This window comes from Sander lucioperca, chromosome 17 (assembly GCF_008315115.2).
Source record: "Sander lucioperca isolate FBNREF2018 chromosome 17, SLUC_FBN_1.2, whole genome shotgun sequence".
Taxonomy (NCBI): Eukaryota; Metazoa; Chordata; class Actinopteri; order Perciformes; family Percidae; genus Sander; species Sander lucioperca.
The window spans coordinates 12833653-12858973 of NC_050189.1; the positions used below are offsets into that span (position 1 = coordinate 12833653).

Below are 25321 nucleotides of genomic sequence, written 5' to 3' on the forward strand. Positions count from 1 at the left end.
TCTACATTTATAACAGATAGTTCTTGAAAGGAAATGCAGTGCAATCAGGATGACATCAGGGGCTGAGATAGGACAGCAATTAGTTGATAAAGATATCATTTAAGAGTTCAGAAGTTGCAATGAATTTGGTCACAGATGATTCAGTTCATTGAGGATTGTGTTTATTAAGATAAACCGGAAGATTGGTTAATGTGCTTTTTAAATAACTGTAAAAGAAAGTATTTACTGTAAATAACACAGCTGTAGAAAATCCATGACTCACAGATTGCCACATTTCTTGTAGGACAGCCCTTTATGTTCATGTGACGTTCAAGTCAAGCCCAAATGGGAAGTTCTCTGTTTTTCGCTACACAGTTTGACTCAGCTGCTCTGCTGCTGACTGGCTGGATTATTTTACTCAAACTTTTCATGTTATTAATTCTTCCAGCAAACAGAAAACCCCAGTTTTAATGTTTTGGTGATGTATTATCGTCTGTTTCTACTCGCCGCTCTGCTGCCAAGTTGTTCCGGTATGTAAGAAGTTTATGTCGTCATTTTAAATGCAACGGTAGTCTTTAACAGGCTAATATACTGTAAATGTGTATAAGTGCGTGGTGGAATGTAACTAAGTACATTTACTCAAACTGTGTACACATGTGAGGTACAGTACTCAACTTGAGTCTGTTGGTTGGACAAAACAAACACATTTGTCACTTTTATTTTACAAGCCAAACAATGAATTAATGTAATTTTAATTGCTAGTTTAGTCTTTAAAAGGCTGCACGTGAATGTACGCCGTACGTTGCCATTGTAGCTGACATTGTACGGCTAATATAAATGGGTAGAAATCAGTGGTGGAATGTAACTAAGTAGGCCTACTTTTACTCAAATTATGTACAAATGAAATGTGAGGTAGGGCTACTTGATTTGGGTCTGTTGGTTGGACAAAACAAACTAATTTCTCACTATTCATTTTAAATGCAACAGGCTGCACGTGAATTTAAAAATGTATGTCTCATTGAAAAATGGTTAGAAATCACTTGTGGAATGTAACTAAGTACATTTCCTCAAGTGTTTTAAGGTACTTGTGTACTTGACTTTGTTTTTAATTATTATTTCTCACTATTTTTTTTTTCAAACCAAACAAACAATCAATTGATTAATTGAATTTTTATTAAAATAATCCAAAAATGACAATAATCATAATAGTTCATATCATGGCCGCAAGGAAAGGTTATTTTCATTGTTGATTATACTCTGGATGAATGGATTAGTTGTTTGGTCTCTAAAATTTCAGAAAATGGTGACAAATGATGATCAGTGTTTCCCCAAAAAGCCCAAGATGACGTCCTCAGATGTCTTGTTTTGTCCACAACTCAAAGATATTGAGTTTACTGTCACAGAGGAGAGAAGAAACTAGAAACATATTCACATTTAACAAGCTGGAAGCAGAGAAGTTTTACTTAAAAATGACAATGTTTTCTTCAGTCTGTTGGATATGATTTGTAGGTCGGGACGTGTCTGCAGCACCACAATACTTCATTCAGAATGGTTTGACACATATGTCGCCTTTAACAAATATTGGGCCCCCCTGCGATTTGGATATCACACTTGTCCATAATGTGATTTCCTTAAAATTGCGATTTAGTTGTGCAGCCCTATTTTTAATACTACATTATACTTGCATACTTTTACTGAAGGAACGTTTTCTGCTCATCACAGAGAACAATATTTAAATGAGTTTGCTCTGATTGGAAATAAACCCGGCTATCAGTGACATGTGAAGTGGCCTGCCGAGATAAAAACTGTGCGTGTGTTTACATTTCAAGTGTTGGAGTTTAACTAAGTAACTACATTTACTTAAGCACTGTACTCTTAGTTGACTAACACTTACATAATTCAGGATTTCCCCCAGTAAAGTTGTTTGCCGTGGTGGAAAGTGTCTTTTTTTTTTTCCGAGAGGGCAAGCATGAATGTAAAGCCCAATATTTTTTGTGATTACAGAGTCATGGTAGGAGTTGCGAAATTGAGATTCCACACAGATTCCATAGGGCTGCACATTAACTCAGTGCTAAAAGCTAACTGGTGATTTGAAAATATGACTAGTTCTAAGTTTACAACCGAGCCGTCCCACTGTAACTGAAACTGAAAACATCTTAAAAATACATTAATGAAATTTGACAGAGACTTAGGCCTGGTGGGGGCCAATTAAGGCCCGATGGGCCACCGGGCTTGCAAACACTGGGGGTAACCCTGTAATCTTTCTTCACGCCCCTTTAAAACCATCCATCCTCTCAGTCTAATATGTGTACCTGGTGCTCCTCAAAAGAGTGTCCTTTATCCTTTTAGATGTAAGTAAACTGCGGAGTCTTGACCTGAAGTGTTGGGCCATGCGTTTGTGTAACGGTTGTTTGGGTTCCCCAACACACGTCTGTGCATTTACTCATTGCATTGGACAACATACTAGACTGCTTTTCTTGTGTTTGGATCCAGTTTTTAGGGTGGATAAGTATCTGTCTTTGTGTGTTCTTAGGCATAGAAAACACCAGGATGTAATGTTTGTTAAAAATCTCCCTGATAAGAAGATGTTAACAAAATGTAGCCTAACCAACTAAAACTGCAATTTTGATGGCCTTTAAAGCATTCCTAGAAAACTGTCTCCTGCTTCCATGGAAAAAAGCCGGCTGGTGTTTCTCAGGAGTGTGGATGCCGTTAGGTGGTGCCTCCCATTATCATTAGCCAAAGAAATGGCTGAATCACTATTGATACCATTTCAGTTCATTTATAGTGTCAAATCATACCAGAAGTTAAGACCCAACAAGTCCCACCTGAACAAGCATTTGGTGCGACGGCGGCGAGGGAAAACTTCATGTTAACATGCAGAAACCTCAGACAGAACCTGGCTCTTGGTGGGCGGCCTTCTGCCTTGACCAGTTGGGTTTTATTTTAGAGCTGGGCGATATGGAAAAAAATCAAACATCACGATACTTTTGACCAATACAATGTCGATATTGCGGCGATATTGTTGGGTGGACTATTGGTGCTTATAGTCATTATATCCACTAATAATGTGGATATAATGACTAAGTGGGTAAAGGCAAATAATAAAACAGTTAGAACAGTCTGGTAAGTTCAGAAAATGACATCACTTTACTGTGATGCAGCCTGTAAAACCAGGAAAAGACAACAATTGTGTCACATCACGATAATACAATATCCAAAATTTAAGACCATAGCTGGCCTCATATATCGATGTTGATATAATATTGATAGTCCTACTTCCTTTTCACATGTTCACCCCAGTTTGGAGTTGCAGTCTTGTTCATACCATGGTGCCAGGGTGAATCTTAGCACATAAACAGTTAAACATGCTTCCACACCCCTGTCAGCCCAGTTCAGAGTCAGGAAAGTCCAACTGCGTAGGTGTTACGTAATTTGGAAGTGTGTAGATGTGAAGGAGATGTACAGAAAGATAGCATAACAACATAAGCAATGACTTAGTACTAATAGCAATGTGCAGCCTGAAACACTAGTATGATGCAAGATACATTTCAAGTATGTGTGTGCTTCATTTAGTTGTTAAATGTATTTTTTTTAAGTTTTATTTGATTAGGACAATGCACATTAATCAACATTTCTGTAAATGCACCAGTGTTAGCCAGTTGGCTAATTTTCAACTGTAGTCCTAATTACCTAGCATGCATGTCTTTATGGTGGGAAGAAACCAGGGAACCCGGAGGAAACCCACGCAAACACGGGGAGAACATGCAAACTCCACACAGAAAGGTCCAGAACGACCTGGATTCAAACCCAGAACCTTCTTGCTGTGAGGCAGAAGTGCTAACCACTGAGCCACCGTGCTGCCTTATGAAATGAATTTTGTCTTTCTAGATGACAATTTCAGAGCATTTGACCACCTAAAATGAAGTTGTCTTTGAGTTGTGACTGGTTCAAGAGTCTTTAATTTAAATAATTGTTAAAGGCCTGAAGGCTGCGGGGAAATCCTAACTCTTTGAAATGTCTCGGAGTTGTACTATTCCAACAGCCAGGTTTATTAAATACACAACTAATCTAAACTAAACAGCCCTGTGATGAATCCTATCTTCATCAGTGTTGTACTGTCAACACCACAGCTGTATTCTGGGATAGGAGAATAAAAGGCTCTGGATTGTGTGTATTTCTTTAAACCAATCACAATTTCCGGATGCAGCAACGGTGGCTCTGCAAAATAGTCTTGGGAAGGAACTTGTTTTGTTGGAACATTTGCACCCCGCAAAAGAAAACGCCACATACTATATTAAATGAAGTTAACTGTTGACACAATACAGTAACGTAATGTTATGCAGTCCCACCAATCGGTCCCAAAACGTCCCAGTTAGAGAGGGCAGGCTTGTTGCACGATTCAAATTGTCTTCAAAACTTGCCATTATCAGCGTTTAGCATGCTAGTTAGAAGGTTGTTGTTGTTGTCTACCGAAATGAAGGGAATTTGAGAATGGCAACACACAGACAGCAGGCCAGGAGGGGCAAAGCCTGACATCCGGCTTTATCCTGGAAATTGTACTTCAGTTGTTGATCCAGACGGTCAGTCTTTGTTGAGACAAATTTTTATGGTAGGCTAGACATTGAAAACAGCTCCCCTCTATAACACAATGGGCCCTATTTTAACGATCTGAAATGCAAGTATCAAACGTGAAACGCAAGTAGCTTTGTGGGCGGATCTCGGGTGCTGTTGCTATTATACCGGCGGGATAAATGACTCTTGCGCCCGTTTGGGCGTAACGTGCAATAAACCAATCAGAGCGTCATCTCACATTCCCTTTAAGAGCATGCGCGCTTGTTCCATGGCAACATTGCTATTATGATGGCAGATTTGCATGGCGCACGCCAGCGGGAGCTGTCCGGGATGCGGCAAAGTAATAAATGCCCGTCTTGATAGGGTGGCGATGTTGCTGTGGCCTCTCGGGCACATCTCCTCAAGTCTGGAGAGGATTGCTGCAGCCATGGAGCGTGGGCCTCCAAACGCACCACCTGCTCCTGTTGTGCCCCTTCCTCCTCCCCCCACTCCATCTCCGTCCACCCGCTCCACTAGGAGCGCATCGCGCTTTGCCACTCCAGGACCCTCAAGTGTCCAATCCCGCCATAGTGCAACATCACGTCTCCTTAAGTCCTCTAATATTTCCTCATTTATGTCATCAACTCATCCATGATTCATGGAAATGTTGTGTAAAACACAACAAGCCACAAAGAATGCTGCGACTTTTTGAGGACTGTGCTGTAAAGTGCCTCCTGACCTATCCAAACACCTGAAGCACATTTTCAGTAATATTTTTCTTTGTAATTATGTATGGTTTGCCAAAATGGGAACTGCTGCGTCCGTGTAGATGAGAGAAGCAAAGTGTATGCGCGTTGTGCACATGCTACATTACTGCCAAGCATGCGCCCCTAAAATAACATCTCAATAATGCGCCACTAACTTTAGACTAGCGCCACTGACTTTAGACTAGGTTTTTCCTGGTCTGTGGTGGAGTTGTTTCTGAAACTGAAAAGTAGCACCAGGGAACGTTTGCGCCTAAACACGCCTCCTCTTTTCGCTGAACCGCTCCCTGTAGCGCAAATACATTCCCTAATTTACCGATGTGCGTCTGTGGAGGGAAAAGTCCGCTGTGCGTCGGGTGCAAAATAGGAATGATACATGCGTCGGTGTACAAAGGCAATTGCGCTGAGTGCAAGATAGGGCCCAATAACCCAATGTGTAAAGTATGTCTTGAACTTCTTTATCTCTGTGTCTCCCCAGGAGAATCCTCGGTGGATGATCCAGCGGAGATGGTCCTGGCCTTTGCTGGCGGCGTTGTCCTTCTGCCGTGCAACTTCAGCATCCCCGCCAGCGGCGACTTCCCGACAGTGGAGTGGTCCAAGCAAGGCCTGCATCCCGACGTCGTCTTCTTGTACCGGTATGGCTACGAAACTCCTGAGGATAAGAATCCGGACTTCTGGTACAGGACGAGCCTCGTCGCAAAAGAGCAGAAGAACGGAAACTTCTCGTTAAGGATCTCCAACGTGCGGCCGTCCGATGCAGGGAAGTACCGATGCAAGAGGCTGGAGGGGGACGCCCCCCACGACGTTACAGCAGTGGAGCTTGTTGTGGGTACGTCCAGTCAAGTTTATTCATCTGGGGATGAAAACCCGTCGTCTGAAAAGTAACCAAAGCTGTCCAAACTTTTGGAGTAAAAAGTACAATATTTACCTCCTGAGATTTAGAGAAATACAAGTAGAAAGTAGCAGAACATGGATATACTCAGGTAAAGTATTTCAAATTTGTACTTGAGTAGGAGTACATTCCACCACTGAAAAGCACACTGTGTTAATTGTTATTAATTATATCAGGCTGATGTTCTTTGAGGACAACCCTGGTTGCCTGGAGATTTAGAAAACCAAACAAAACATCTACATTCATCTGTTTGTTTGGCCATTCATCTGCTGGTGTGGTGGTAGGAAAAGCACAGGTGTATTCAGAACCATTAATGATGGCTGCATTCCACTTAGGAGAGGTCCTGGTATTGTGCATGCTGACTCACTGAAATAGCTTACTGGGACACTTGATGGAATTGAGCCATCGTTACGGTTATCAATTTCAGCTGTGTTTTTTCTACTATGACAAGTCAAAATGTCTGCTGTGAAAAAGGTCAATCCTGGTGTTGTCCCAGTGTTTAGACAGGGACCGTTCTTCACTTCGGCTGATAAAACATTCAGTAGTTCATGTTAACAATGGAGATTCTCGGTGGAGTGCTTACTCCAAGATCCAATAGGCATGTCAAAATGACTGATGCCATTTTGTCCTCCTTAACTTGGGAACTTGAGATGTGCTACCTTTTCTTCACATTTTGGAACATTCTGTAGGTTAATTCAGATTCTGGTTCAATTTTAGATTTGTTAGATTGTTTCAATCATTTACTAAGAAACATCTGTAAACTAGTCGCTTTTCGGCGAAAATCGCTGTTTTGAATGGGAAAACGTCGGGTTTTCTTGGTGCCTTATTTAGGTGCCACTTAAATGCCTGCGCTTCTCTCTGATGCTCCAAAAACGGACGTTAGAGGGAACTGAAACATCGCCGCACGGGACGCTAGTTAACACTATATCGCCGCACGAGACGCTAGTTAACGCTACACTCGACAGCAGGTAACGTTAGCCTACCGTTAGCTAGCAGCTGGAGTAAACACGGTTAAAATGCTGACCGCTAAACGGTGTAGAAGTTTGTCTGTATTTCACTCTAGAGGATTCTAACACCAGACTGTAGCAGCCTCACCTCGCCAGCCTGCATTCAAAGTAATTGTAAAATACCCTTTTCCCATCCAGTGGTTTTTTTTGTCATTAACAGGAATTTACTGGTGAAATAAGTTATTGTTATTACATTTTTAATAAATCATTTAATTTTGACCCTGTGGCCTTAGCAATACACAAGCCGTTTTTTAACGTCGCCGTTTTGTGCTCCTATTTAGTTTTTTCAGATCAACTTTTTATTGTTTTATATTTTTGAACATACAGAACTACAACAACTATAACAACAAGGTGCTCTTTTTATATATAAATCTTTCAGTTCAGGCACCGTTTTAAAAGTATCGTTTTAGCACCGGGAAAATGTTGTGTTTTCCATTTATTTTAAGAGAGAGAGATGACGTGTCACCTTTTTCAGTCCTTCTGAGTTTGCAGGTATGAAGAAAACAAACGCCTGACATCCTTTGGTCCAAGTGTCTCAAATGCTGTTTTTTGTGTTTTTAAATCATTGTAATCTGAAACTCTTTCTGTTTTGGACTGTTGGTTAACTAAATCAAACAGTTTGAAGCTGTAACCTTGGGTTCTGGTGAATTGCGGCATTCGTTATATTTATTTACATTTTGCAGATTAAAACATTTAACGAGTTCTTTCAAAAGCACTTTCTAAAGATTATTAAATAATAAAAATTATACTGTAGGGGCAAATATATCATGTTTACACTGGGCATCTTAACAAGATGAAAGAACATTGAGCTGTGATTATGGGATCACAGTTATATTGAATCATATTTGATTACCCGTAAGAACTCTCAGGTATGTTTGTTCATAGCTCCACTTTGATCTTTAATTAAACGATATCTTGTCCTCAGTAGTTCCTGAAACTATAAGTAAAGCCAAGGGATTCACCCAAGCGTATCACAAGCCAAAACTGACAATACAAGATGTTACAGATTTACTATCCAACATGGCCGGGTGTGGTAGCTGTAATTAGTAATAATTACCTGCCTGTGTCCACGCACATGGTAAGGGAGTGTCATAAACAAGCCTGGCAATAAAAACGGTTAGAGATTAATAACCATTCCAACATGGCTGGGCATGGTAGGCGTATATTATAATTATGAATGGTTGAAACGCCCTTGGAAGTCCTGCGTCCACACTTCAAATGTTTAAATGATGATTTAAAGCAGCCATATTATGCTCATTTTCAGGTTCATAATTGTATTTTAAGGTTGTACCAGAATAGGTTTACATGGTTTAATTTTCAAAAAACACCATATTTTTGTTGTACTGCACCGCTCTCTCTCACTGCTGCAGATCCTCTTTCAGCTGGTCTCTGTTTTAGCTACAGAGTGAGACCGCTTTTCTTCTTCTTCTGTACTATCTTTGATTGCACTGCACATGTGCAGTAGCTCAGATGTAGATCATGTCAGCTAGCTAGCTCCATAGACCGTAAAAGAAAGGCTGTTTCTACAACTTTGGTCAGTTACAAGGCAGGATTAGCTGGGAGACTTCTAAATGAGGGCGCACATGGAAGTAGTTCTTTTGTAGATTATGGTGAACTTGTGTGTGTTGTAGCAGTGCTTTGCTATTGAGAACAAGGTAGCATGCTAGCGTTAGCATTAGCATGCTAACGCTACGAGCTAATGGTTGCGGTTAGCCTGCTTGTTTCGGCTTGTGACGTCACAAGCCGTGCCGATTTTGAACAGCTCACCCAGAGACTGAAGGCAGGACACATTCAGAAACCGTATCTCACTCTAAACAGCATGGGTGGATTTTTTTCAAAGTTTGTATGTGTGTGGAAGCACCAGAGACACAACATAACACCCCAAATCCCAGAAAAAGTGATTTTTTCATAATATGGGCACTTTAATGTCTCACAGAGCCAGAGAGATTAAATGGCTTTAATAAGTATTGTCCCCATTAATATGTAATGAGCGTTTGATGGAACATTCAAAGGTCACACGTTGTAATATAGGCAGTCTTGTGAAAATCTATGCCAAATTGACAATTTGCTTAAAGGTTTTTGGAGTTGAGAAGCTCCATGAAGGAAGAGAGAGAGATACCCGTTTCTCTTCGGGAGACTTGTTTAAATTGTGAAAAATAGGCTATATACATTAGATTTAGTATTTAGTTCATACTTTTTTTGGTGTATTTGTTTTCTGATTTTAACGCTATAAAGACCATTGCCGTGCTTGCATCACTCCCTTACCCCTCCTACCAGTCCTTATGGCCACTTGGCCAGTGTGAATTCAAATGGTAAAAACGGTTTTGAGGGAGAGTAGTTAGTAGATCTGCTTAGAAGTGGACTTTTCCTTTAACTACGTTACTGTAACTACTTGGTCGGAAAGCGGCTATTGTTTTCAGCTGTCCTGTCAAATAAAGGCCTAAGAATGCCCAAAAGATAATCTTAAAAAAAGGTCACACATTGTGTAATTCCTGTTTTTTATAGTTGCCGTTTCTGAGCCAAAACTCTCGGTGACGTCAGCTGAGGGCAGAGGCGTGACTCTGCAGTGCGAGGCCAACTGCTGGCTGCCAGAGCCGCAGATCAACTTTCTGGATGAACAGGGAAAATACATCCGTGCCGAAGAACCCAAAAGAGATGAAGGTGCCCGTGAATGTTTCACTGTGACACGAAGAGTGACTCTCCAGGACGCTGCTGCCAACAGGTTCACATTTCAAACTTAAATTCAGACTCTACAAAAGGCCTGTTTGGTTCCACTTTTAGTAATTTATTTAAAAAAACCTGTCTTTTCCTCACAGGGTCACCTGCAGAGTTCACCAGCCGGAGACCAACCAGACCAGGGAAACGCAGATTATCATACCAGGTACACTGCCGCTGGAACTCTCTGTATGGCTGGATTGCCAAACACCGTGAGGTTTATAATATTTGATAAAATATGTCAGAAAATTGACTCACGTCAGCGTCTTGTTCATTATCCTTTCAGTTGACGGAGGGCGGTCCTGCTTTCTGACGGCTGCCACCTCTGTCGGAGTGACCGTTTTACTTCTGTCGGCTCCATTATGTGGGTTAGCTGTCTGTCTGTGGAAGAGATGTGGCAAATCTGGTAAGTCACGAACACTGACACGGTACTGCATTTGGCCTACAGAATCACTCCTCAATTAGAAAAAGCACTAAAAGTGCAAATCTATTTTGCATGGAGTTTGACTAGCTGTGTGCTCTCTGTGTGTGTCAGGTTTTAGTGTTTAAAACCACAAATCATTGAACGTTATTTGAGGTTAAGATAGGTAAACTTTATTATCCCCTAGGGGGGGCATTTGGTTTCACAGACAGCAGAGAATAAATGACAAAATGACATGCATACAGGTGTGCACAAAGTTTGCAACATTGGCTAACCTGCAGTTTTGTTTTAAACATCACTGCCAGCATGGTGGTTCAGTGGTTAGCACTGTGGCCTCACAGCAAGAAGGTTCTGGGTTCTGGGTTCAACTCCATGTCGTTCCAGGCCTTTCTGTGTGGAGTTTGTATGTTCTCCCCATGTTTGTGTGGGTTTCCTCTGGGTGCACCGGTTTCCCCCACCATCAAAAAACATGGACTAGCTTGAGGCTAATCAAGGCACTGGCTCAGATCTGGAGTTGGTCCCCGGGTTGGCTGTAAATGGCTGCCTACTGCTCCCTTAAGGGATTGGTTAAATGCAGAGAATGAATTCTGCTACATGTATGTGTATGTGACAAAAAAGTACCTTTACCTTACCTTCATTTCTTCCCCCTTTCTCACTTCTTTTTTTGCGTTGTCACCGTGTTCCCAGATCTCAGCGATAAACTTGGCGAGTACAACACTTTTGTAACCAATCGTTAGACTGTGGTTAAACCAGAGAGATATGATGAACCGGAATAGTTTTTTTTAATAAAAGATTAGTTTGGGTATTGACTAGGGCTGTGCAATAATTGAAACTTCAATGGCAATTACAATTCCGGCTCAAAAACAGAGTAATCGAGAAAACCGATTATTCTGCACATTAGGTTTTGCAAGTAAACTCTTAGTTTGTCTCGTGTTATGAATGGAGGGGAAAAACATGTTGAAACGGGAAAAGTATTAAAGGAAATATCACAGTTCATGGTGTTTTCATTGTTGATTCAAGTGTTTTTTTTTACTTGAATACATGCAACATCTTTCCAAAAAAACAATGAGCAATCGTGTTAAATAATCGCAATTTCAATATTGAGGGGACAGCGCAAATTCATTAAACGTCTGATTTTACGTGCCCGAGATAGCCAAAAGGCTATTTTTTAATCTGTAGTCCCCTGTCCTCGGTGTTAAAAAGGGCTTTTTAAAATACAAATAAACAAGAAAGACAACACAAGCAGAGCAGAGGTTGATGCAAAACGAGACACAGCACAGAACCGGAATAGTCCTTCAATCAAAGTCATCATCTGCATATTAACGGTGCATATTTTTCTTTTTTGTATTCACACAGCGGAGGGACAAAAATTCCCAGTGACCAGACAGTCGTCGGACCAAAGCGCAGTAAGTGGCAGCTCTGAGAATCAGTTGCTGCTGCACTACGTTGTGACAGAGAAGGTCGACTGCGTCGTTGAGAAGCTGATGATAGAGGACCTCAAGACGAAGCTTCGTGAGAAAGAAGATACAATCCGTCAGCTACAGAGCGAAAACAAATCTCATCTAAGTCCGGTTGTTTGCCAGCCCGACCAGCCGATGCTCCTCCACAGTCATGCAGATTTTGCCGACAGCAGCCCTCCAAAATCTATCGAAGTACCGCAGAAAAAGACCCCAAAGCCTGGCATTATGCGGCAGAACAGTGATCCGTCACCCCAGGCCCCGGTCTACAGGTTCCGTCGGAGGAACAGCAGCCCGGCTCTTTTGAACTTCTTGACCAGTTCTTCTGCAGTCAGCGCTTCGAAGATGAAGCTCTCCAGCATCGGCCGTTCAAAGAGTGAAACTCGTGAACCGCCTCTTCCATTCGCCAAGCCTCAGCGCCGACATTCCTCGGTGTTTCCTCCGTCTAATAACCGCTTCAAACTCCTGGCAGATTTAACAGAAGAGCCATAATAATGCCGTCCTTGCACCAAACAACTTTTCAAGCGATTCCAGTATCGGCAGAACGGATATTTGCTAACTTTCCCTTAAGTTACCAGCTAACGCTAGCGGTTATGAGGTGGTGTCAGACTTTAGTCTTTTCAAAGTCTATTCTAAGTTTTCCAGTGCATGGTAGGCATTAAGGCCCTGACACACCAACCCGACAGCTGACCGTCAGCAGAAAAGGCTGTCGGACTGATCATTCGGCTCCCGTCGGTCCAAAAAGTGCCTCGGAATCCACCAAAGCTACGCCGACTTGAGCGTACGTTCTGCACATGCGCAAGACGTAATACGTCTCTATAACGGCAGGCGGCGCTAATCTGTATTGTCGGCCAAAAAATTAAAAGCGGAAATGACGAACGTGTCATGTGGGTCTGGCTTCTCCTGAATTTCAAAGCCAACCATAATGACGGATCATTCGGAATACGATCTCGTATTTTACGAAAATAGTTCACCGAAACATGTTTCTGAAAACATTTTAAGTGAGAAATAGGCCATACAATTGCTGAATCTGTCTTTTTTTTTATCAACAAAGGTCAGTTTGAAAGATTTTCGTCAGATTTTGAGAGGCTTAGTCACGCTCATCCTGCTCGTCATTTCCGGTAAGTGCACTGATTCGCTAGTCAAGGGCTAGCACTCCACCAATCAGATTGGTCATTGAGTCCCTGCCCACTGGCCGATTCAACAAGTCAAATCGGCCCAAATTAAAGCCGACGGCTCCTCCGACTGACGACGGCACGGAACACACCAAACAGACTCGAGTCACTGACTTTGCCAGACTGTCCGACGGCCGATAATCAGGTTGGTGTGTCCGCGCCTTTTAAGAGCACTAGGGCTGGGTATCGTTCCAAAATTTTTGATACCATTACATTGCATTTAATTTAGCTGACGCTTTTATCCAAAGCGACTTCCAATTAAGTGCTTTCAACCCCGAAGGTGCAAACTCCAGACAACAAGTAGTAAGTGCAAGTACATTAGCTTTAAATAAGCAAAACTACAAAGAGCCATACGAAAGTGCAGCTTCAAGAAATATATATACTTTTTTTTTTTTCTTGTTTATCCGAGGTGTAGTCGGAAGAGATGTGTTTTTAGCCTTCCAATACCGTGACTTCGCCACTAGTTCTTAAATGATACCTTCTTTCGATACCAATTTACCAATACCAATAGTCAAAGTCAAGTTGAGTCATTTATCAATGTAAGTCAAGCAAGTGTCAACGCCTCAAATTGGCGACCCGAGTCAAGTCGTGCGACTCGAGTCCCCCACCCCTGTAACTGGTTTTACAACAACTGTTCTACATCAACACTTAATACTAAGAACAATTCAGAAACTAGTTAACGTGAAAGACCCAAATGCAGGCACATAAAGCATGTTTACTCTTTACTAGTCTTGCATTGCCAGCTCTATCTCCACAGCACTGTGGAGTAAGGTCTGGCTACACCACAGATGCATTCTGGGATAGGAGGAAAACAAATGCTCTGCATTTGCATTTCTTTAAACCAATCACAATCGTCTTGGACGGCACTACGCTCCAAAGGGAGGGTTGTCTCAGGCACAGTGAGTTAAGGAAACGGGTGTTCATGTCCTGGAGGAAGTTAAGGAGAAAACACAAGACTTCCACCCAGGAACCAGGTGTTCATGTCCTGGAGGAAGTTAAGGAGAAAACATACCAATACCAATTTTATGAAACAAAAAGAAACTACAACACTACAGCTACACTACACTACAAATCGTTTTAGATATTTCTCAGCCCCTACTACGTGAGCCCCGTCTGCCTGCCTCTACGACGTGTAACGTTAGACAGCCAATCGCAACAGTCGAGTTCCTCCCTACATCTCTGACTTGATACAGCTTCATACTCCCACCCGTAGTATTAGGTCATTAGGTCAGAGGCTATTAGTGGTTCCCAGCACCCATTTTAACACTAAAGGGGATCAATCATTCCAAGCAGTGGCTCCTAGGCTGTGGAATGACTAGCCTCCCTCTCTACGTTGTGTGAATTCTGTTGAATATTTTAAAAAGCAATTGAAGACTCTGCTATTCAAGCAGGCTTTTAGGTAGTCGAGGGGATTTTATGGTTGTTTGTTTTGTTGTTTAGCATTTGGAAAATGAGTTGGGTTTTTTTTTACATTAAAGCATGTAAATATGTTCTAGTAGTGTAAAAACTACTGGAAACTAGGCCGCTGTAGGATGTCCGGGCTACACACATCTCTTCAAGAAGTCTGAAAACGGGGAAAAGAACGATGAACAACAATTTACAGCCGTTGCATTCTGTCCTCTTCAGCTGTCAGAGCGCGAGTGATTGACAAGAGGGCTCTCGACACCGATTGGTCAAGTGTCTTGTTACGGAGCGATTGTTACGGCCTTTTCCTACAAGTAGGAACCCAAAATACAAGTATGAACCTGAGAATGAGAATGATATGGGACCGTTAAAAAATATTTTGCATATTGTAATGTTTTACAATAAGATGTATGGGGTTGTATGTAATGAAGTAGTCTTAATGTCATTTCTGTACAAATTATGTAAATAGGATTTTCAAAATTTTAAAAAAAAATGTCTTGCAATGAGTCAGATTGGGAAACTATCTGGTCATCTTTTGTTTCAGTGTTTGTGTCTTCTGGGAAAAGTAGCAAAAACATGAACACAACGTAATAAGTTCACTCTCGTTTCAGGTTGTTGTTGTTGTTGAACAGGAGTCTGGGAAATGTAGGAGAACTTGACTTGCAACTTTTTTTTTTTCTTTTCAAAGCTACATTAATAAATATATTCATATTAACAATGGGAAACAATGTGTATGTACACTACCGGTCAAAAGTGTGGGGTCACTTAGAAATGTCCATTCCACTCCATTATAGACACAATACCAGCTGAGATCAGTTGCATTGTTTTTTTAATCAGGGCAGCAGTTTTCAGATTACATTATGTGCTTACATTTCTAAGTGACCCCAAACTTTTGACCGGTACTGTATGTAAGTTTGTAGTGTTTACAGCTTGTTGTGCCACACCAAAAGTTGCCAAAAAAAATCTATGAATGCAAAGTCTTATGGGTTACTCTTTACTTGAAGGTATCTACATAAGAGTGAAATGTCCTAAATGTGTCATAAACATTATAAACAAGTCAAACATTTATGACCTAACGCTTCTTTTAGTAAGTGTCATTCGGTTTTTGTCTTGACAAGTTAGGGTTAGAGTTAGGTTTGGGTTAAAACGCAACGCGTATAAAACTGTTGTGCCATCGCCCTAATTTTAACATACACTTGTTGCTTGATTCTTAAATATAGTGCATTTCTTGTCTCCCCCACATACAATCATCACAACATTTCTCATGACGAAATCTGGTAGGTACGTGTCTCCACCGTCCCCACCGAAATCGACGCCTATGCATGTGCATGTAAACGTAGTCAGTGCGTCACTGGCTTTTCCCAGTGATACTGAACGTACCATCAAGTCAAGCCCAAATGGGAAGTTCTCTGTTTTTCGCTACACAGTTTGACTCAGCTGCTCTGCTGCTGACCGGCTGGATTATTTTACTCAAACTTTTCATGTTATTAATTCTTCCAGCAAACAGAAAACCCCAGTTTTAATGTTTTGGTGATGTATTATCGTCTGTTTCTACTCGCCGCTCTGCTGCCAAGTTGTTCCGGTATGTAAGAAGTTTATGTCGTCATTTTAAATGCAACGGTAGTCTTTAACAGGCTAATATACTGTAAATGTGTATAAGTGCGTGGTGGAATGTAACTAAGTACATTTACTCAAACTGTGTACACATGTGAGGTACAGTACTCAACTTGAGTCTGTTGGTTGGACAAAACAAACACATTTGTCACTTTTATTTTACAAACCAAACAATGAATTAATGTCATTTAAAATGCTAGTTTAGTCTTTAAAAGGCTGCACGTGAATGTACGCCGTACGTTGCCATTGTAGCTGACATTGTACGGCTAATATAAATGTGTAGAAATCAGTGGTGGAATGTAACTAAGTAGGCCTACTTTTACTCAAATTATGTACAAATGAAATGTGAGGTAGGGCTACTTGATTTGAGTCTGTTGGTTGGACAAAACAAACTGTCTCACTATTTTTGTCATTTTAAATGCTAGTTTAGTGTTAAATAGGCTGCACGTGAATTTAAAAATGCATGCCTCATTGAAAAATTGTTAGAAATCACATGTGGAATGTAACAGTATATTTACTCAAGAGTGTTAAGGAACTTGTGTACTTGACTTTGTTGGTTGGACAAAACAAACTCATTTTTTACAAACCAATCAATCAATTGATTAATGGAATTTTTATTAAAATAATCCAAAAATGACAATAATCGTTAGTTAATAGTTCATATTAGGGCTGCAAGTAACGGTTATTTTCATTGTTGATTATTTTCTGGATGAATGGATAAGTTGTTTGGTCTCTAAAATGTCAGAAAATGCTCCAGCTAGTCTGAAAATATAGCCTAACCAACTAAACAGTGGAATTTTTATGGCCTTTTAAAGCATTCCTAGAAAACTGTCTTCCATGGAAAGAAGCCGGCTGGTGTTTCTCAGGAGTGTGGATGCCGTTAGGTGGTGCCTCCCATTATCATTAGCCAAAGAAATGGCTGAATCACTATTGATACCATTTCATTTCATTTATAGTGTCAAATCATACCAGAAGTTAAGACCCGACAAGTCCCACCTGAACAAGCATTTGGTGCGACGGCGGCGAGGGAAAACGTCCTGTTAACATGCAGAAACCTCTGTATATATTTTAAAAAGGAGCACAAAAAGACAGTCGGCGCACATGCAGCGATGCTTCTGTTGCCGCTAACGTCCGTTTCGGAGCATCAGAGGGCAGCGTTGGCATTTCAGTAGTACCGAAATAAGGCACCGATATCCACGTTACTATTCGGTCCGGTAGACCGGTTGTTAAGGCACCGGTGCCATATTAGCACCAGGTTTCGGTACCCAACCCTACTTTTGACCAAATACAACAATGTCGATATTGCGGCGATATTGTAGGGTTGACTATTGGTGCTTTCATAAAATGTTAACACAATGAGAGTTTTGATAAATAATCACCAATAATGTGGATGTAATGACTAAGTAGGTAAAGGCAAATAATGAAACGGCTAGAACAGTCTGGTAAGTTCAGAAAATGACATCAGTTTACTGTTTTACAGCCTGTAAAACCAGGAAAAGACAACACTTATGTCACGTCATGATATTACAATATCCAAAATGTAAGACCATATCTGGCCTCATATATTGATGTCAATATAATATTGATATCTTGCCCAGTCCTACTTCCTTGTCACATTTTCACCCCAGTTTGGAATTGTTGTTTTTGTTGATACATGCGTGCACCATGGTGCCAGGGTGAGTCTTATCACACAAACAGTTAAACACGCTTCTACACCCCTGTCAGCCCAGTTCAGAGTCAGGAAAGTCCAACTGCGTAGGTGTTACGTAATTTGGAGTTGAAGTGTGTAGATGTGAAGGAGATATACAGAAAGATAGCACAACAATATAAGCAATGACTTAGTACTAATAGAAATGTGCAGCCTGAAATACTAGTATGATGCAAGATACATTTCAAGTATGTGTGTGCTTCTTGTTGTTAAATGAATTTTGTCTTTTCTAGAGGAGAATTTCAGAACATTTGACCACCTAAAATGAAGTTGTCTTTGAGTTGTGACTGGTTCAACCAAAGAGTCTTTAGCCTGAAGGCTGCGGGGAAATCCTAACTCTTTGAAATGTCTCAGAGTTGTACTATTCCAACAGCCAGGTTTATTAAATACACAACTAATCTAAACTAAACAGCCCTGTGATGAATCCTACCTTCATCAGTGTTGTACTGGCTACACCACAGCTGTATTCTGGGATAGGAGAATAAAAGGCTCTGGATTGTGTGCATTTCTTTAAACCAATCACAAGTTCCGGATGCAGCGACGGTGGCTCTGCAAAATAGTCTCCGGAAAGGAACTTGTTTTGTTGGAACATCTGCTCATAACTTGGTGGACACGAGGAGTCACAGTTAAGGCCCGCATGTTTGGCCAGAATGTGTATTTGTATATATTTTAAAGTGCTGTTACTAAAGAAGTGTTAACTTTATTATTAACGTCCCAGTAATTTATTTCAGTCCACCGGTTAAGTGATCATCAAAACGAATACGCTTAAGCCTTGTGTTGTCCTTCGGGTCACCGGGACCCGTCCAGTTTATTTGGCGTTTTGTATTGGCCTGGCGTTGAGCTTCGGGTCCCGGTGACCCGAAGGACAACGCAAGGGTTAAGAGGGATGGGTTAAAGTGTAAGGCAATTGGAATCCGAATCTGAGGCCTGAGTGCCTGGGATTCCAGATCTTATTTTATCCTTCTTCACGTCCCAGTTAGAAAGGAAATGTATTCTTTGTAAATCTTTACAATCATTCCCCAAAAGAACCAAGCAGGCCGGCGTTGTTGCACGATCCAAATTGTCTTCAAAACTTGCCATTTTCAGCGTATAGCTTGCTAGTTAGGTTGTTGTTGTTGTTGTCTCCTGAAATGAAGGGAATTTGAGAATGGCAACACACAGACAGTAGGACGGGAGGGGCAAAGCCTGACATTCGGCTTTATCCTGGAAATGTACTTCCGTTGTTGATCCATACGGTCAGTCTTTGTTGAGACAAATTTTTATGGTAGGCTAGATACTGGAAACAGCTCCCCTCTATAACACAATAACCCAATGTGTAAAGTATGTCTTGAACTTCTTTATCTCTGTGTCTCCCCAGGAGAATCCTCGGTGGATGATCCAGCGGAGATGGTCCTGGCCTTTGCTGGCGGCGTTGTCCTTCTGCCGTGCAACTTCAGCATCCCCGCCAGCGCCGACGTTCCGACAGTGGAGTGGTCCAAGCAAGGCCTGCATCCCTACGTGGTCTTCTTGTACCGGGGTGGCTACGAGATTAATGAGGAGAAGCATCCGGCCTTCTGGTACAGGACGAGCCTCATCGCAAAAGAGCAGAAGAACGGAAACTTCTCGTTAAGGATCGCCAACGTGCGGCCGTCCGATGCAGGGAAGTACCGATGCAAGAGGCTGTGGAGCGACGGCCCCCGCGACGTTACAGCAGTGGAGCTTGATGTGGGTACGTCAAGTCAAGTTTATTCATCTGGGGATGAAAACCCGTCGTCTGAGAAGTAACCAAAGCTGTCAGACAAATTTGTACTTGAGTAAGAGTACATTCCACCACTGAAAAGCACACTGTGGTAATTGTTATTAATTATATCAGGCTGATGCTCTTTGAGGACAACCCTGGTTGCCTGGAGATTTAGAAAATAAAACATCTACAGTATAGCCTGAGGGCCCGTTAATTCATTTGTTTAGCCATTCGTCTGCTGGTTCAACTCTGAAAAAAACAAATATTAACGGCAGTTAGGCCCCAATCCCGGTGTGGTCCTAGTGTTTAGACAGGGATCGTTCTTCACTAGGCTGATAAAACATTCAGGGCCCTATCTCGCACCCGGCGCAGCGCAAAGCCTGACGCGAGTGTCTTTGCTAGTTTAAGACCGACGCAGTTGTCAGTTTCCTGTCCAGCGCCCGCGTCGTTTAAATAGCAAACGCACCTGCGCCCATCTTTGCGCCCATCTTTGCGCCCATCTTTGCGCCCATGGGCACGCTGCTCTTACAGGGAGGTGTGTTCAGGTGCATTCTTGGCATATTGCTATCTTGAGGCAGCGGGAAGTGATCGCGCCATTACTTTAACAGCAAATGAGTAAAATGCGCCTAGGCTTATGCACATTTATTTACATTTTGCAGATTAAACAATTTAATGAGTTCTTTCAAAAGCACTGTATAAAGATTATTAAATAAAAATGATACTGTAGTGGCAAATGTATCATGTTTACACTGGACATCTTATCAAGATGAAAGAACATTGAGCTGTGATTATGGAATTACACGCTGTGGGTGTGGATCAGTTATATTGAGTCGTATTTGATTACCCGTAAGAACTCTCAGGTATGTTTGTTCATAGCTCCAGTTCAATCTTTAATTAAACATGGTACTGCAGGAGTGAATGAATGTTCCTTGGAAAACTCTCAGATGTTTGTTTTTAACTCCAATTTAATCTTTGATTAAACGATAATTTGTCCTCAGTAGTTCGAGAGAGAGAGAGAGAGAGAGAGAGAGGCTTAGACAACCATAACACAACAAACACACATATATCTCACATACATAAAAATCACTCACAGGACTGTAAAGAGTTAAGAATGTGTGAAGTGATTACAAAGGTCTGGTATAGACTGACCATGTGATGCAGTGACCATGATAAGGTGCTATGGTAGAGTGAAAGGTGTGTCATAAACCAAGCCTGGCAATAAAAACGGTTAGAGATTAATAACCATTCCAACATGCCTGGGCGTGGTAGGTGTATATTATAATTATGATTGGTTGAAACCCCCTTGGAAGTTCTGCGTCCACACTACAAATGTTTAAATGTTGATTTAATATCTCACTGAGCCAGAGAGATAAAATGTCTTTAGTAAGTATTGCATTAATATGTAATGAGTGTTTGATGGAACATTCAAAGGTCGGTTGGTAGAGCGGGCGCCCATATGCGGAGGTTTTGCTCCTTGGCGCAGCGGGCCCGGGTTCGGCTCTGACCTGCGGCCCTTTGCTGCATGTGGTTCCCCCTCTCTCCCCTTTCATGTCTTCATCTGTCCTGTCAAATAAAGGCCTAATAATGCCCAAAAGATAATCTTTAAAAAAGGAAACAAAGGTCACGCGTCGTGTAATTCCTGTTTTTTTTATAGTTGCCGTTTCTGAGCCAAAACTCTCGGTGACGTCAGCTGAGGGCGGAGGCGTGACTCTGCAGTGTGAGGCCAACTGCTGGCTGCCGGAGCCGCAGATCAACTTTCTGGATGAACAGGGAAAATACATTAATGCCGAAGAACCCAAAAGAGATGATGAAGATGCCCGCGGGTGTTTCACTGTGACACGAAGAGTGACTCTCCAGGACGCTGCTGCCAACAGGTTCACATTTCAAACTTAAATTCAGACTCTACAAAAGGCCTGTTTGGTTCCACTTTTAGTAATTTATTTAAAAAAAACCTGTCTTTTCCTCACAGGGTCACCTGCAGAGTTCACCAGCCGGAGACCAACCAGACCAGGGAAACGCAGATTTTCATACCAGGTACACTGCCGCTGGAACTCTCTGTATGGCTGGATTGCCAAACACCGTGGCGTTTATAATATTTGATAAAATATGTCAGAAAATTGACTCACGTCAGCGTCTTGTTTATTATCCTTTCAGTTGACGGAGGGCGGTCCTGCTTTCTGACGGCTGCCACCTCTGTCGGAGTGACCGTTTTACTTCTGTCGGCTCCATTATGTGGGTTAGCTGTCTGTCTGTGGAAGAGATGTGGAAAATCTGGTAAGTCACGAACACTGACACGGTACTGCATTTGGCCTACAGAATCACTCCTCAATTAGAAAAATTTCATTTCGGTTCCACTTAAATGTGTCGACTGAAATATTTTCTCTCTGTCGCTCCGAAACGGACGTAAAAATATCACATATTCTCTGTAGTCTACCATTAGCTAGCTACCGTAAATGTAGGCTACTTTTAAAATGCCATATTTTCCCTCTGCGCTCACCAAAACTGACGTAAAAGCATATTAACCATTCACTGCACGCGATCGCTAGTAAACATATTACATCTTTGATATCATTTTTCAGTTTTAAAAGTACCGTGTTCCCAGCTGTCAGAGATTAACTTGGCGAGTACAACACTTTTGTAACCGATCTTTAGACTGTGGTTAAACCAGAGAGATATGATAAACCAGAATAGTCCTGTTAATTAAAGATTAGTTTGGGTATTGACTAGGGTGAGAAGTAATCGAGAAAAACGATTATTCTGCACATTTAGGTTTTGCAAGTAAACTTAGTTTGTCTCGTGTTATGAATGGGGGGGGAAAAACATGTTCAAACGAGAAAAGTATTAAGGGAAATATCACAGTTCATGGTGTTTTCGTTGTTGATTCAAGTTTTTTTTATTTTTACTTGAATAAATGCAACATCTTTCCAAAAAAACAATGCGCAATCGTGTTAAATAATCGCAATGTCAATATTGAGGGGACAGTGCAAATTCATTAAACGTCTGATTTTACATGCCCGAGATAGCCAAAAAGGCTATTTTTTTTAATCTGTAGTCCCCTGTCCTCGGTGTTAAAAAGGGCTTTTTAAAATACAAATAAACAAGAAAGAAAGAGACGACACAAGCAGAGCAGAGCTTGACACAAAACGAGACACAGCACAGAATTGGAATAGTCCTTCAGTCAAAGATTAAAGGTCCCATGGCATGAAAATTTCACTTTATGAGGTTTTTAACATTAAGATGTGTTCCCCCAGCCTGCCTACGGTCCCCCAGTGGCTAGAAATGGTGATAGGTGTAAACCGAGCCCTAGGTATCCTGCTCTGCCTTTGAGAAAATGAAAGCTCAGATGGGCCGATCTGGAATCTTACTCCTCATGAGGTCATAAGGGGAAAGGTTACCTCCCCTTTTTCTGCTTTGCCCGCCCCAGAGAATTTGGCCCACCCATGAGAGAGAGGAATCATGGCTTTCAAACGAGCAAAGTGGCAGTTGGTCAAGGCCACCCACCCCCCACCCCCCCTCTCTCTCTCTCTCTCCTCCTCAATAGCTACAGACACAGAAATGGCACATCCTAAGGAAAGCTCATTGTGGGACTGACTCTAGTGGCTGTAATTCTGCACCAAGGCTGAATTTCAGGAAAGAGACTTCAGATACAGTATTAGGGGACCACTAAGGTCTATATAAAGAGACTTCAGATACAGTATTAGGGGACCACTAAGGACTATATAAAGAGACTTCAGATACAGTATTAGGGGACCACTAAGGTCTATATAAAGAGACTTCAGATACAGTATTAGGGGACCACTAAGGTCTATATAAAAGAGACTTCAGATACATTATTAGGGGACCACTAAGGTCTATATAAAGAGACTTCAGATACAGTATTAGGGGACCACTAAGGCCTATATAAAAGAGACTTCAGATACAGTATTAGGGGACCACTAAGGTCTATATAAAAGAGACTTCAGATACAGTATTAGGGGACCACTAAGGTCTATATAAAAGAGACTTCAGATACAGTATTAGGGGACCACTAAGGTCTATATAAAAGAGACTTCAGATACAGTATTAGGGGACCACTAAGGTCTATAAAAGCATCCAAAGAGCACCATGTCATGGGACCTTTTAATGTGCATATTAACGGTGCATTTTTTTCTTTTTTGTATTCACACAACAGAGGGACAAAAATTCCCAGTGAAAAGAAAGTTGTCGGACCAAAGCACAACAAGTGGCAGCTCTGAGAATCACTCGCTGCTGCACTGCGTCGTGGTAGAGAAGGCCGACTGCGTCGTTGAGAAGCTGACAATAGAGGACCTCAAGACCAAGCTTCGTGAGAAAGAAGATACAATCCGTCAGCTACAGAGCGAAAACAAATCTCATCTAAGTTCGGTTGTTTGCCAGCCCGACCAGCCGATGCTCCTCCACAGTCATGCAGATTTCGCCGACAGCAGTCCTCCAGAATCTGACCGCGTACCGCAGAAAAAGACACCAAAGCCTGGCATTATGCTGCAGAACAGTGATCCGTCGCCCGACCCCCAGGTCTACAGGTTCCGTCGGAGGAACAGCAGCCCGGCTCTTTTGAACTTCTTGACCAGTTCTTCTGCAGTCAGCGCTTCGAAGATGAAGTTCTCCAGCATCGGCCGTTCAAAGAGTGAAACTCGTGAACCGCCTCTTCCATTCGCCAAGCCTCAGCGCCGACATTCCTCGGTGTTTCCTCCGTCTAATAACCGCTTCAAACTCCTGGCAGATTTAACAGAAGAGCCATAATAATGCCGTCCTTGCACCAAAAAGCTTTAAAGTGATTCCAGTATCAGCAGAACAGAAAATTTGCAAACTTTCCCTTCAGTTACCAGCGAACGCTAGCGGTAGCTAGCTAGCTTGGTTACATTTTTCAAAACGAGTATAGTTGTAGTCTTCAAATCTGTGATCCTGCAACATCCCCAGTCTTTACATATTATGACAGTCTTCAACATTAGATGTGAGATTATTGTCTTTAGATGTGAGATGGTGTCAGACTTGAGTCTTTTCAAAGTCTGTTCTAAGTCTTCTAGTGTCTGGTAGGCATTAAGAGCACTAAGGCTGGGTATTGTTCCAAAAAATGTGACACCGATACCAATACCGTGACTTTGCCACCAGTTCCTAAACGATACCTTCTTTCGATACCAATTTTATGAAACAAAAAGAAATTACAACATTACAGTAGGGCTGCACCGATCCGACTTTTTCAGTCCCGATACCGATGCCAGGGCTTTGTGTATCTGTCGATACCCGATACCGATCCGATACTGTTGTTAAATTAATAATAAACTGTATACCTTTTGCACCTTATACCTTCCTTCCACCATGTGGAAGAGACTAAATACACCAGACTTTCCTAACTAAACATTACTTTCCTAAGACAAAATAACATAGATGTAATGTATTGAATTCTTATTTATTTGTTATTTAAAAAACAATTGTGCATTCAAATTGAAAATATAATGTAATCAAACTTCTTAAAGTTAATTTAAATAAATAACAATAATGGGCCTTTATATATGTTTATAATGGCTTATTCTACTGTCAGGAGTACATAGAATATCACAAAAACATTTTAATGTCATGTTCACTAAAAGTTGATTACTAAAGGGTTTGCTTGGCTCATCAACATTATACAATAACGTTATATGAAGGAGAATTATATTATTAACTATTATTATATTAACATTGTATAACGTTATATGAAGGAGAATTATATTATTAACTATTATTATATTAACATTGTATAACGTTATATGAAGGAGATTTATATTATTAACTATTATTATATTAACATTGTATAACGTTATATGAAGGAAATTTATATTATTAACTATTATTATATTAACATTGTATAACGTTATATGAAGGAGAATTATATTATTAACTATTATTATAT

The 25321-nt window shown here is 41.4% G+C and overlaps 2 protein-coding genes across 2 annotated transcripts; both read left to right on the forward strand.

Annotated features, from left to right (window-relative positions):
* Positions 1-327: 327 nt before the first annotated feature.
* Positions 328-12375, forward strand: LOC118492924 (butyrophilin subfamily 3 member A2-like). Its single transcript, XM_035994016.1, has 6 exons — positions 328-509; positions 5776-6126; positions 9702-9918; positions 10013-10077; positions 10198-10317; positions 11689-12375. Exons 1-6 carry the CDS (start codon positions 461-463, stop codon positions 12279-12281), a joined length of 1395 nt encoding a protein of 464 aa, XP_035849909.1. The 5' UTR covers positions 328-460; the 3' UTR covers positions 12282-12375.
* Positions 12376-15721: 3346 nt separating this feature from the next.
* LOC116063678 (butyrophilin subfamily 3 member A2-like) lies at positions 15722-24578 on the forward strand. Its single transcript, XM_035994017.1, has 6 exons — positions 15722-15950; positions 19048-19398; positions 21065-21284; positions 21380-21444; positions 21565-21684; positions 23582-24578. The coding sequence occupies exons 1-6, from the start codon at positions 15902-15904 to the stop codon at positions 24169-24171; spliced, it is 1395 nt and encodes a 464-aa protein (XP_035849910.1). The 5' UTR covers positions 15722-15901; the 3' UTR covers positions 24172-24578.
* The last annotated feature ends 743 nt before the right edge of the window (positions 24579-25321 follow it).

Coding starts and splice junctions, on each gene's coding strand:
- LOC118492924 (XM_035994016.1), top strand. CDS start 461: ATGTATTATCGTCTGTTTCTACTCGCCGCTCTGCTGCCAAGTTGTTCC. Junction 6,127..9,701: donor AGCAGTGGAGCTTGTTGTGG/GTACGTCCAGTC, acceptor TGTTTTTTATAG/TTGCCGTTTCTGAGCCAAAA. Junction 9,919..10,012: donor CAGGACGCTGCTGCCAACAG/GTTCACATTTCA, acceptor TTTTCCTCACAG/GGTCACCTGCAGAGTTCACC.
- LOC116063678 (XM_035994017.1), top strand. CDS start 15,902: ATGTATTATCGTCTGTTTCTACTCGCCGCTCTGCTGCCAAGTTGTTCC. Junction 19,399..21,064: donor AGCAGTGGAGCTTGATGTGG/GTACGTCAAGTC, acceptor TTTTTTTTATAG/TTGCCGTTTCTGAGCCAAAA. Junction 21,685..23,581: donor GAAGAGATGTGGAAAATCTG/GTAAGTCACGAA, acceptor TTCACACAACAG/AGGGACAAAAATTCCCAGTG.